A 14,336-nucleotide genomic window follows, 5' to 3' on the forward strand; every position below is an offset into this window, starting at 1 on the left:
AGAAAGTGAAGTGGAACTCAAGAGACTTCTGATGCGCGCACAAGAAGAGAGTGAGAAGTTTGGGCTTAAATTGAACATTAAAAAGACAAAGATCATGGCCTCTTGCCCTATCGAGTCCTGGAGCATCAAGGGACAAGAAGTGGAAGCTGTGACAGATTTTCTCTTCTTGGGCTCCAAGATTACCCCGGAAGGAGACTGCAGCCAGAAATTAGGAGACGCCTGCTTCTGGGAAAGAGAGCCATGGTTAGCCTTGACCGCCTAGTAAAGAGCAGAGACATTAGTCTGTCAACCAAGATCCGTATAACTCGTGCTATGATATTTCCAGTTGTGATGTATGGATGGGAGAGTTGGACTGTGAAGAAGGCTGACCGCCGAAGAATTGACGCGTTTGAATTGTGGCGCCGGCGGAGACTCTTGAGAGTTCCTTGGACTGCCAGAAGATCACATCAGTCGATATTGTCCACCATAAACCCTGACTGCTCATTGGAAGGCCAAATTCTAAAATTAAAGCTCAGATACCTTGGTCATTTGATGAGAAGAGAGGAGTCGCTGGAGAAACATTTGATGTTGGGAAAGGTTGAGGGTCACCGGAGAAGGGGTAGGCAGCGAACGCGATGGTTAGATGGCATCCTCGAGGCGCTGCAGATGAAGTTATGTGATGTTAGCAAGATAGTGAGAGACCGGAAAACGTGGCGTGACATGGTCTATAGGATCACGAAGAGTCGGACACGACTGAACGACTGAACTGAACTGATGCTTACATAACAGTGATGTGCCAAATAAACTGGGCTGCCCACACTTTGCAATAATATTTCTCCCCCGATATAAAAGCAGCCACACTGTTTTTTTTTTCATAGCAAATATTTTCTGTGTCATTTATGCCTTCTATCAAGCTTTCCAGTAATTTCTGTTCGGCACTCAACTTGAGATTTAGTTATAGTGCCGCACTTTGGATTTAGGATAATGAGCCTTGTGGAAACTGTCATTCAGCTATGATCATGCACGTGGGCAAATGCTTGTCAACCCCACACAAAAATGTTCAGAAATGCTGTATGCACACAGATTCTGATCATGACGACGAGTACTTGCTCAGGTGCTTGTCATATTGTGGCTTCTTTCTTCATTGCAATTTCGCAAACTTGTGAATAATACTCGTTTGCAACTAGCAGTGTCTTAAGGAAAGCTCTAGTAATTGGGGCAAGTATGTATCACTGCTTTATTAATGTAAGCATACGTTACCAGTCGAAAAAAAGAGAGTTTACTGACCATCAAGGAGCATAAATGGTTGCGCTCGAATAAAGTAAACCCGTGACGATTGCTAGCGCACCTTTCAGCAGCACGATTCCAACACTGTTCACCCGCCAGCCATGCCAACTTTTAACTGGCGCTTCCTTTAGCTTTCCGCAGTGATGGGAGTTGGCCTTAAGCAGGCCAAGGCACTTTGCTCCAGCATAAAATGACAAAAGTTTAGTGCTGCAAAGAGCCAACTTGTTTAAAACCATACTTTTTTTTAAGTTTGATTCTTCAGTACCCCCCGCATCTTCAAGCTGTGCCACTGGATTTATGAGGCTGAACTTTGCAATCAATTCAATGCGCTTGTACTTGAACTGTCACTGCCGACCGCCCCCGGAGAAACCATTGCACCCTGGTACGAGTATCACAGAAAGCCTCCAATGACCGCTCATAGATGGTGCCAGTAGCCCCCTTAGCACCCAAGCAGTGTGGCATTGACAGCAACAGCACCCTGTACCTGCTGTGTCGTGGGCCTCTTGCGTGGCTGCGAGGAGCCGACACTGCTCGTACTGCTCTGCGTGGTGGCGTCACTACAGCTTCCGGGAGTGGGTGTCTGCTGCAGAGGCGCTTGCTCTTGCTGCTGCTGTTGTTGCTTCTGCTCCTGCTGCACTATACTACTGGCTGTAGGTGCAGCCGCTGCCGAAAAAGAGGTGGGCATGGTTGGTGTGGCGGCAGTCACGACCTGGGGGCCACTGTTGGCAGCGCCGCTGCCCGAGGATGATACAGGTACACAAGCGGTGGAAGTCGCCACAGCGGCTGGGGTAGCGGGCCCGCTGCTGCCGTTGTTCCCGTGAGTGGCATGCTTGCGCACGCGCTGGTTCCGGTTCAGGACCTGCGCACGTGGGTGCGAGCAACACAATGATATTAATTATGCATTTAAGCACGAAGGAAGCAAACAGTCACTGTTCTATATACAGGGTGCTGCATGTATTTCTAGCAGATTTTTTTCTTTTTAAAAGGAGGGGAACCTTAGCTGGGTGAAAGCAGCAAGTTACAGGTTTTTATCGCGTGGTCCTCCTCTCAGTACTTTATATTCTGCCTAATTAGCCAAGAATAATTATGGAAATTCTAAATATTTATTATAAGGCCGTTTAAGATTCGTTAGATCGCACAGTGGGTTAAGGAACAACCAATTCAATTTTGTTCACCAACGCATCATTTCCTGCATAGTCTTTCTTCCCAACATTTAAAGAAAGCTTGTGAAATATGAAAAAAAAATGACTGACATCATACGCCACCATATTTCAGCTGCAGATCACGAAGCGCACTTTTCTTGTTTTGGCAGAATGTGCTAACGTACTTTCAGGGCAATACTGACAGCAGCAGTGTTTTCCGACAAGGCGACAACAGCACGGTAGAGCACTGCACTATGCCAGCACCTCCTCGACCACTGTAAACACCACCGCTGTGGCCCCTACTGCCTCACACCGTACGCGAACGACATGGCAGATCGTGAGCACTGATGTCCAAAATAAAGCGTGCTAACATTTGTTGGCGTCTGGAATACGTAGCCGAATATGAAATATGAAGCCCTCGTGAGGATCGCCGAACAGCAGCAAATTGCTGGTCAGAGCGATAGCCGTGCTACATGCAAGTTTCTGCTAAGCCAGCTGCCGCTGGTGCGTTTCGCCTCATCCGATCTGTTCGTCCTAGCTCTGCGATTAACGCATCGCCAGAGTTAATCCTATTGCCGCGAAACCTTCAAAACAGTATTTGTTGTTTTTTAACAGCCGCCGGCATACACGCTTATCACTCTGATTCTGGACCGCGTATCAGCTCCGTAATCTTTGTTTGTTAATGCTCGATGTCGCGAGTCACACCTTTATCAGTTTTGTTGTAGCGCAGGATGCACCGAGATCTGTCTCGAAGGTTCCGGCCACTCGGGTGTCTTTCCACAATATTCCAGCCCGTGCTGGTAGCTGTTTGCGACGTTATCTAGATTGTTCATTGCACTTTTAAATTGAGCGTTGCCGAGTGTGACGAGCATTCTTTGTTCGACGATCGACGAGCACGTTTGTTTCTATCGCCGTCGCCGAGTTGCTTAGTTCTTTTGCAGGCGCAAGTCAGCCCAAATAGAGTTTCTTTAGTGCAATCATCGACCCCATCATTTGTGTCGTCGACCTCGTCACCATTACGTGACATCTGGTGGAGGTGCTGCCTTTGATCCTTCAAGCGAAGACCCAACCCGTGTTCCTGTCGCCCTGGAAGACCAGCCTACAGTTCACCGAGCCAGCCGCCGACTTCAAGGCCTACAACCCGAACGCGGTCTGCTGCCTGACCCCATTCGATCTCGGAAGGCATCGACGCTGACAATGGCCCAGCCTACAGCACCGGTTGTTTTCGTCCAACCTCGTGAGCCCCCCTGCTTTCATGGACGACCGGATGAAGATGCTGGAGACTGGATGGACCTTTTCGACCATGTGGCCGAATTCAACGGCTGGAACGACGCTGCGAAACTCAGGCAGGTCTACTTTGTTCTTCAAGGACATGCCCGAGTTTGGTTCGAAAATCATGAGGCAGCTACGAAGGATTGGGACATTTTCAAGGAAGCGTTTTTGACTGCCTTTTCAAGTGTCGTCCGAAAGGAAAGAGCCCAGGCCCTCCTTCAGTCAAGACGTCAACTCCCTAACGAGCCTGTCCTGGCGTATGTTGAGGAGATAAAGCGCCTCTTTCGCCGCGCCGACCCTAATATGACCGAAGGTGAGCAAGTCAAACTTTTACTGCGAGGCGTTAAAGAGTCGCTCTTTTCGGGTCTTGTGCGAAATCCGCCAAGAACTGTGGCGGAATTTGAAACGGAGGCGTCTACTATTGAGAAGACGTTGGCCACCCGGATGCGCCACTACGAGCGACCACTTCAGCCGGACTGCTCAATCCACTACCCCAGCGCATCTACAAGCGGAGAGAGCCTTCGGGACCTCATCCGGGAGATCGCGCGAGAGGAGCTCCGCCGACTGATGCCATCATCGCAACAACCACAGGTGGCGACGCTCGCGGACGTCGTCCGTAAAGAAGTCCAGCAGGCGCTGGGCGTTCCTCAAACGACGGCTGCGACTGTTCAAGCACAAGAGGCAACAGCGATGAACTACGCTGGTGCATTACGTCGCCCTCCGCCCCGACGTGATGACTTTCCGAGCCCTCGCCGCTACCGTCCTGTTCCTGAAAACCGCCCCTTGGCCCCCGCCCGCCAAGCCTACCAACGACCCCCAAACCCCAGGAAGTGCGATGCCTGGAGGACTGCAAACAACCGGCCATTATGCTTCCACTGCGGGGAGGCCGGCCACATTCTGCGCCACTGACCGTACGGACGAATCGGTCTCCGCGGATTTGCAGTCGACGCTCCATGACCACAAGAAATTGACAAATATCTGCGTAGCGGTGAGACTGCGTCACCAAGCCGTCGGTTCAGATCTCCATCGCCGTACAGGGCCCGCTTTTCGTCGCCAGGCCGTACCTATGATGAGAGTATGCCCGGAAGGTCCCCAAGCCCGCACAGAGGAAACTAAACAGAGCGACCTTTGGAGGTGAGGTTGCTCAACGGCGAAAAGACGAACATCCTCCGCCGCAGACGACCACTAACGGCGACGCAACCATTTCATCGCCGCTCCACACGACGACATCGACGACGACACGACCAGAGTGCAAGCAGACACCGCCGCCCAGCGAAGTAACAACGGTATGCCCCGGCCATGACCTGAAGAAACGACGGAGCCGAGATCGGACACTAAGGCCCACGTGCAATGCGAGGACGCGAACAAGTGACCTTGAAGTTGATATCGACGGTCGCAGAGTCACTGCCTTAGTAGACACCGGAGCTGACTATTCAGTCATTAGTGGACCGTTAGCCTCTCAGCTCAGAAAAGTTACCACCGCTTGGGATGGCCCGCTGATTCGCACCGCAGGTGGCAACCTGATTACTCCATCGGGACGATGCACTGCAAGAATAACCGTAAATGGGCGTACTTACCCCACCAGCTTTGTGGTCTTGCAGCAGTGCTCCCGCGATTTTAGGCATGGATTTCCTAAATGAATATAGGGCTATCATCGACCTGCGATCCAAGCTCATCAAGCTCTCTGCAGACAAAGCCATTCCTGCTACGACGACGTCGATGCAACACATCCCTCTAAACGTCCTCGATGAAGAATTGACCGTCCCGCCCCGATCAAGCATCGCAGTCTGCGTAGGTAGCGCAAACATCGAAACCGCTGAAGGCATCGTCGAAGGAAATATCCAATTGCTCTTAGAACAAGGTGTCGACATCGCAAGAGGCATCACGAAATTTCGGAGAGGTCAAGCTCAGGTTCTGGTAACAAACTTCACCGAAGAATACCGGCATCTCAACAAGGGCACAACGATCGCTTTTCTCGACGAATTAGCGGACCTCAAAGATGTATTCGCCCTCCACAACCAAACGCTGGAAGACGCACCGGACCTATTCCGTCAGCCCACATTTGACGTCAACCCGGCATTGACCCACAACAGGAAAGACCAGATTCTCAGTCTGCTTCGAAGCTACGGGGAGTGCTTCTCATTGTCATCGAAGGTACGACAAACACCACTGGCAAAGCACCGCATAATAACGGACAAACACGCCCGACTTCTGCGCCAAAGCCCTTATCGTGTATCGCTTGCGAGAACGCCAGGCCATTCGCGATCAAGTTGAGAAAATGCTGCGTGAGGACGTAATCCAGCCATCGAACAGCCCTTGGGCGGCACCAGTCGTTTTGGTGAAGAAGAAAGACGGCACACTTCGCTTCTTCGTTGATTACCGCCGCTTGAATAGCATAGCGAAGAAGGATGTCTACCCGCTTCCCCGCATCGACGACACTCTCGACCGGCTCTGCAATGCAAGGTACTTCTCATCGATGGACCTGAAGAGCGGATATTGGCAAATTGAGGTCGACGAAAGACATCGCGAGAAGAACGCATTCATCACACCGGACGGCCTTTATGAGTTCAAGGTGATGCCATTTGACCTCTGCTCCGCACCAGCCACGTTTCAACGAGTAATGGACACAGTCCTGGCAGGCTTGAAGTGGCAAATTTGTTTGGTATATTTGGACGATGTTGTTGTCTTCTCGTCAAACTTTGAAGACCACCTAAAACGACTACAGACAGTGCTGGAAGCCATCAACTTATCGGGACTAACGCTAAAAGCAGAGAAGTGTCACTTCGCCTACGAAGAACTCCGGTTCCTAGGTCACATCGTTAGCAAGGACGGTATTCGCCCAGACCCAGAGAAAACAGCTGCAATCGTACAATTCCCACCGCCTGCCGACAAGAAAGCTGTGCGTCGATTCCTTGGGCTGTGCGCTTATTATCGACGGTTTGTCAGTAACTTTTCACGGATCGCCGAACCGTTGAAGCAGCTTACAAAGGCTGACGTACCTTTTAAATTGGAAGCTCCCCAAGGAGAAGCCTTCGACGAACTTAAGCGCCGCCTGCAATACCCTCCTGTACTTGGCCACTTTGATGAAAACGCCGAGATCTAAATTCACACCGACGCGAGCAGTGTGGGCCTAGGAGCCGTTCTCGTCCAGAAGAGTGCCGGACAGGAGAAAGTAATCGCCTACGCTAGCAGGTCCCTCACAAAAGCCGAAGTCAATTACTCGCTGACCGAGAAGGAGTGCCTTGCAATCATCTGGGCCACATCTAAGTTTCGTCCATACCTATACGGCCGACCAGTCAAGGTGGTAAGCGACCATCACGCGCTCTGCTGGCTGGGTAATTTGAAAGATCCTTCCGGCCGCCTTGCCAGATGGAGCCTACTACTTCAAGAATTTGACATGACTGTAGTCTATAAGTCGGGCCGGAAGCATTCCGACGCAGACTGCTTATCCCGCGCTCCCGTCGATGCTCCCCCGAAGGACGATGAGGACGACCCTTTTTTGGGACCGGTATGCGCCAGCAGTTTCACAGAACAACAGCGATCAGATCCTGAGCTGAAAGCGCTAGCCGATTACTTGGAAGGAAAGACCGCTTCCCCTCCTGGTGTGTTCAGGCGACATTTATCATCCTTCACGTTAAGCAATGGCCTCCTCGTGAAGAAGAACTTCGCACCCAACATAGACCGCGCAGCTTCTCGTAGTGCCTAAAACCCTTCGGCAAGAAATTCTGCAGGCGTTGCACGATGAGCCCACAGCAGGCCACCTCGGATTTGCGCGCACGTTGCGTCGAATCCAGGAGAAGTATTACTGGCCGCGACTGCCTGCCGATGTTACCCGCTACGTGAAGACGTGTCGTGAGTGCCAACTACGCAAGACGCTGCCGATCAGACCAGCAGGACTACTAAACCCGATTCCGCCCCCAATCCTGCCCTTTCAACAAATTGAGATGGATCTCCTTGGCCCCTTTCCATCTTCGTCTATGGGTAACAAGTGGATCATCGTGGCCACTGACTACCTTACCCGTTACGCCGAAGCAAGAGCACTACCAAATGGTACCGCGGCAGAAGTTGCCAAATTTTTTGTCGAACAAATTCTCTTGCGACATGGCGCCCCAGAAGTGCTCATCACGGACGGGGCAACGGCGTTTACGGCAGAGTTGACGCAAGCCATCCTGGAATACACTCACACAAGCCATCGACGAACAACTGCGTACCATCCCCAGACCAATGGCCTTACGGAGTGCCTGAACAAAACGATCGCGGACATGATCGCTATGTACGTCGATGCTGAACACAAGACCTGGGACGCCATCTTGCCGTACGTGATCTTCGCTTATACACGGCAGTCCAGGAGACGACCAGAGCGACCCCGTTTAAGCTTGTGTACGGCAGGGAGCCCACGACGACGCTCGAGGCAATGCTGCCGCACGTAACCAGCGAAGACAACCTTGACGTCGCCGCCTACCTGCAGCGTGCATAGGAAGCCCGACGACTCGCACGGTTGCGTATTAAAGACCAACAGTGCACCGACAGCCAACGATACAATTTACGACGACGCCACACAGAGTACAATCCAGGAGACCAAGTGTGGGTTTGGACACCAATTCGCCGTCGCGGATTAAGTGAAAAGTTGTTGCGTCGATACTTTGGGCCATACAAAATCCTTCGCCGCGTCGGACCACTGGACTATGAAGTCATTCCCGACGGAACGTCAGCATCACAACGGCGACGCACACGCCCAGAAATTGTACATGTTGTACGACTGAAACCATATTACGCGCGTTAAAGAATGTGTGGTGTTTAAACTTTGCAGTGTTTATGTTTAAGTTTCTTTGTTTTGGAACATCGAGGCGATGTTTTTTTTTTTAAGGAGGGAGTAATGCCGCGAAACCTTCAAAACAGTATTTGTTGTTTTCAACAGCCGCCGGCATACCCGCTTATCACTCTGATTCTGGACCGCGTATCAGTTCCGTAATCTTTGTTTGTTAATGCTCAATGTCGCGAGTCACACCTTTATCAGTTTTGTTGTAGCGCAGGATGCACCGAGATCTGTCTCGAAGGTTCCGGCCACTCGGGTGTCTTTCCACAATGTTCCAGCCCGTGCTGGTAGCTGTTTGCGACGTTATCTAGATTGTTCTGTGCAGCTTTTAAATTGAGCGTTGCCGAGTGTTACGAGCATTCTTTGTTCGACGATCGACGAGCACGTTTGTTTCTATCGCCGCCGCGGAGTTGCTTAGTTCTTTTGCGGGCGCAAGTCAGCCCAAATAAAGAGTTTCTTTACTGCAATCATCGACCCCTTCATTTGTGTCGTCGACCTCGTCACCACTACGTGACACTATGATTCTTTTACTATGGCAGGATAGGATTCACAATAAGGCAATTTCATAAGTACACGATTAACTACAGCATTGATCAGTTCCAAAGCACCGACCACCGTGGCTTCGAAGCGAAACAATTTAGGCCTAACGACGACTAGGGACAGTCACGCCCGGCGCTGTCGTTCGCCACACCCGTGCGCCCCACTCCGTGGTAATTGTGCAACGTACCTCAGCCTGCTCACGGCATCCCGTGCTGCAAGCGTTGCAAACTCGTGTACTTTAATTACAGCTAAGGCCGTGCATTTTTTGACGTTTTGCTCAGCAACAAGCCGCTCAAACGATAATGCAGGGTGAACAAGGCTTCAGTACACAGCCTCTGCACTGTCGGCCGTAATCGAAGATGTCGGGCGGCACAATAAACAGCACATATTCTATACATCGATCTTTAAACATGATACAGAGGGCAAATGAATAACTTTGTGAAGCATACTCATTCGCACGTTTCCCACACTCGGGCACCGACGAGTAGCCTCCGTCGACGCAAACTGAGGTCGCCAAGCTCGGTTTGCGATAACCGCGGTTAGTGGTGTAACCATGGTTCGGTCCACTGTATAACATGGGTAACCACGGGTTCGCGAAATCGCGGTTACGCTAACCGTGGTTAACCCTGCCCGTGTAACAGGGGCTGCGCAAACTGGCGAGCGAGGACGGGTTGACGTAAGTACGCCAGCGAGCGAGCGCGCGGCAACCGGAAGTTCGTCGAAGTGACGTATTTCTGGGCGGAGCTTTGAACTTTCTTGTATTCTTTAATTTTTATGACTCCCTTTGGCGTACGAGTTGAGAGAGAAAATTGGAAGCGTCATTTTTAATTGCTGATATCTCTGGTGTTGCAGAAGCTAGATCAAAAACCTTTGCGGGAGAATGATGGGTGGTTCAATATCTATGAGTGTTATGGCATTGCTTATCCTTCTTGGTAACCATTTGTGTGGACCTTTAAACACTGGAAAATCATTTATTACCATGTCGATAATAAATGAGCAGAATAACTGATTGCTTGTTTCTCAACCCCATGACTACTATATAACAAAATGCACTTTACCTCAGTGAATGATAAATATTTTGCATAATTAGTATTACATAATAATTGAGCAGAAATTAAATTGTCTGAGCAGTGCTTTATTACGGGAAACAAAATTTTATTGATTTCACTCAGCTGTGCTGCAATGTTTCTTTTTAAAAAATTCATGGTTCAAATTATGAAACATCCTCAGTATTTTTTTTAAATTGTGCTGCTGATAATTTTATGGTCACATGGCATTGGGGAGTCATAACCTCACACATGATGGACCAGGTGGTAGCCTAATCATGCGAGTTGGCCATCAGCTTGAACTTGAGAGCGACTAAGAAACGGATGAGAAACCGGCAAATGTTAGAGCGAACACTTTTGCAAGCTACGACAAAATTCCAGTGGGATCCAAAACAATGACCTTTGAATTTTGTGCATGGCACTCGCTGCAGGGCTTACATGACATACAAATACTGCAAAAGAGAAAATGCAATGGATACATGCAAACAAGACAAAATAAAACATACCCTTGTTACACTTGCAGTGAAAAACGTACGATTGGTGCACTCTCACAATATCCAACAAGCACCTAGTCCCCTTTGAGTATATATTTCTCGCGATCGGCTGCGAGTGCACGCGTTCGCCTGTCCAGGTACAAATGATCAAAACTGGCTTGAAGAAGCAGAGCTCCACAGACAAGCAGACCGAGCTTCTTCCATTACTCCTAGAAAGCCATCACTGGACAGCTATGTCTACAAGCATGGCCGCAGCACACATTTGCAAGCTATACCACCATTGCTCTGCACCCTGCCGACAGTTACCCACCACCACAGCAAGTACTGGACTTCGTGACCCTCCATACAATAGCGACGCTGGCGCGTGCGCGCAGTCTCTTCGCCTGCATGCAGTCTCCCTACCTGCATGCGCATGCCCTCCTCGATGTTGTGTGCCAGTGCTTGCGAGTGCTGCCTGTTCAGCTTCGCCAGCGCTTGCTCCTGGTGGGCCTCGTACTCGTCCCGACTCGGGTAGATCTTGGCAATGAGGCTGTCGAAGTTAGGGTCCGCCCGCAGGGAACGCTTGGACACCAGCTTCTTGCGGCACGTCGGGCACTCCTGTTTTCGCATACACACAGCAGAGAAACTGGAGCTTTCTGTCCAATGGCAATACATGGTGACGCTGTCCAGCTCTGAAGCTACTACACGCGATTTGATGATAACTAAACTGCATGCTTGCGAGCAGTTAAAACCATATCTATGACAACATGAATTTCACATTGACACGTTCTATTTTTGGTTGCTTCTTCATGCAACTCGTGTGCGTAATCTTTTGCTACAAGGGCGGGTTGGCTCGAAATTTGCCAATGTCAGCTTTGCAACCACTTATGATGACACAGCCTAAACACTCAACGTCCACGCATGCGAAGCACAATTTCTCATAATGCGCAAGCTACAAAATGTACCGGAACCTCACTAATCATGCGGTGAACCGCATAAATCCAAATGAACATATAAAGTTACTTTCAGAGCGTACACCTCCGTGATTTACGCTAACTCTAATGCGGCTACACTGAATGTGTGTTTACATGCTTGCTTTGCAAGCACATGTGATTTAAAGTCCCCTAAGTGTGCCAGTCTGTTAACCCATGAACCATTTTGGACGAGTAAACCTTTGCCTGTGGCATAGGTTATATGTAGGCCGTGTTATTTCCAGTTTGAACTGAAAAACACTCATAAACCATCTACTGGTAGAAAAAATTACTGAATCAATTAAAGCTGAACAATTTCGGTTTTTGGTATGTTCATGCGAGCCTAGGACCCATGCAAGATGAAAATATTCCCATTTTTTCCCCTTAAGACTAAAGAAACGAGTTTGCAGGCACTCAGGAAACAGTCTGGGGTGGGAGACGGTCTGGGCTCTGCTGCCCTGGTATCTTTGTTGCTGTAGCAATGGACCCAATAAAGAAATCTCTCAGCTTCTCCTCAAGAATTTTTTTCCAAACAAAAGAACTTTGACAACACTTCGCATTCTTCATGGAACTAGACCCGCTTTTGTCTTCGTTCCTTGGGGGTGTGTATTGTTTGTTATTCGACATAAGGGTACCAATGGGTTAGGGGGAGAAGCTCGTTTCGTTAAGCTAAAACAAAACAATTTAAAGAAAGTTTTGTGTGGTGGAATATTGCCTCACATCACGACCACAAATGCCTGCCTTCAATTTCCTACCTAGAGTCTGCTGGAAGTCCACTTGAAGTGTCAAGTGGCAACATTCTTGGGTTTACTCTGAAGGGGAACTTGCCTGCTTGCCTTTTTGTGTCTTTTTGCTTCTATGACCTTGTGAGCTTTGAGGATTTGTTTCACCAGTAATCCCCGCGTTTACCAGTTTGCACCATGCAACTAGCTGAAAAACACCCAATTCCTAAAAAGTGTATACAAACACTGAAAAACATCCATCGAAACAAACACCATAAAATACATGACCTAGTCATAAGGCACTCGACAGAGGCACTACTAAACCATTAACTGCTTGTTCCACTACTTGAACATTTTCTTTACACGGCAACATGAATAATAAAAAAGGTGTCTGGTGTAAGTGGCACATGTATTAACAGCCCATTGTCAGAGCAAGAAGCTTTGCTTTGTCGACGTGCTTGTTCTTCGAAGATGTTAAAGACACTGAGAGTGACATTGTTTGAGGAAGGGAAGACGTTAGTGATGACAGTAATGAGTTCTTCCGATAAGGTCGAAATCAATAACACAGGTCAGTGGAAAAGCTGCCTGGCTGCGCTTCTCTATACAATAAGCAATAAGCTTCATTATGCTAACCTGACAGAGTCCCAGTTAAATTATTTTCGAGTGCTGGATACTTCCTTCCCATTGCAAAGACAATAAGAAGTCAACAAAAAAAAGCGGTTTTAGCTAGACATTTCTTGACATTAAACAGTGAAGGAGTGAATGATTTCAGATGAAGAGTAATCAATCAAAAAGGTGTGTAATTCACACTTTGAAGGCAGATTTGAGTCCTGATGTGGATATACGAGGGCCCAGCAGAGTTGCAGCCCTATTCACCGTATCATCAAATGAAGTGCATTACATTCAATTTAAATTCTGTTAGCTAGTGCTTTCCAGTGTGTATTATTCAGATGCCTACAGGCACAAACCTGCCATGCCTTTGATAAGACTATCAGTATCTGTGAAAAATTACCTGCTTCCATCTCCTAAGAGGTTTCCAACCTAAGTAGCAACCAAGTGGCTGCGATGGAAGTTGTCAGTACCTTTATGTCACTGAGCGAGTAAGATCAGTCTTTAATCAATGAAACAAAGGTAACCGAGGATGGGAAGTTTGTGAGTGTCTGTGTGTGTGCGTGCACACACACACACGCACACATGCACACACACAGCCTCTCACTGGCCCTGCCCTCAAAAGGGATGCGCAAGTTTATACGCCACACAAACCTCAGCTTAGCTCTCCGAGTTATGCCTGCTTGTATGGGCAATTTTCTAGGTGTAAAGTCTTTTCAAAAGTTTAGAGTCCAGGAGACCTGCTTTTGAGCCTCACCATGCGGCTCGTAATGCATTTACAGCTTCCTAAATCTCTTGTAGAAGATTTTTCATCCTATCCTTCCCAATGGCAAGAGCTTACAGGAATGCTAAAGAAGCTTCCCTGCCCGGCTTAGGAGAAGACCCCCTGAGCTCTAAATTTTGACAAATAGTGAACACCCTAGTGTACACCCTCTACTTGTAGAAGTCATAATATACGACTTAAAAGCAAACTCTCTGAGCTCTAAACTTTTGACAAAGGCTGTGCATCCTAGGCAATGCACACCGGCTGCCTCCTGTAAGAATCCGTATGTTCCGTGCTGTCCACAAATAACAAATATGAATACGAAAAAAAGGCATCACTATGCTCTGGCCAATTAATTTTGCAAGCGAACCACATGTATGAAGCCAAAATCTAGGCACTGGCCTTGGAGACTATGCCACATTGCCATTCCCTTATAAATGGCAAAAGCAAGTTCTTCACGGTGCAGACATACCAAGTTTGAATGAAGCGAGGGGAAAATTTTTAAATTCAATTTCATCGGCCATAAGCGTGTATTTTGCAGCTGGAGAGACAGCAGAATGCTCAGAAAGAAATATGGAATCAATTAAAACCAAGATCAATACATCGACAGCAGTCATCAGTGTCTCTTTATAAGCTTTCCCCTCCCAATATCTGTCAGTCTAAGTATGCTCCACGATGATACTAATGTCTCCCCTGCACACAAGGAGGCTGGACCG

The 14,336-nt window shown here is 48.7% G+C and overlaps 1 protein-coding gene across 1 annotated transcript in view; it reads right to left on the reverse strand.

Moving 5' to 3' along the window:
* The window catches only part of LOC146183757 (E3 ubiquitin-protein ligase RING2-like), a 97,207-nt gene that overhangs the window by 34,362 nt on the left and 48,509 nt on the right, over positions 1–14,336 (reverse strand). Inside the window, exons 2-3 of the mRNA XM_084608758.1 lie at positions 10,979–11,173; positions 1,751–2,125 (exon numbers count right to left, since the gene is read on the reverse strand). Coding sequence (XP_084464884.1) covers positions 1,751–2,125; positions 10,979–11,173 — 570 coding nt within the window. The remainder of the gene's footprint in view (positions 1–1,750; positions 2,126–10,978; positions 11,174–14,336) is intronic.

Source organism: Amblyomma maculatum, chromosome 7 (genome assembly GCF_055883805.1).
Source record: "Amblyomma maculatum isolate TAMU_Amacu chromosome 7, ASM5588380v1, whole genome shotgun sequence".
In the NCBI taxonomy this organism is placed as follows: Eukaryota; Metazoa; Arthropoda; class Arachnida; order Ixodida; family Ixodidae; genus Amblyomma; species Amblyomma maculatum.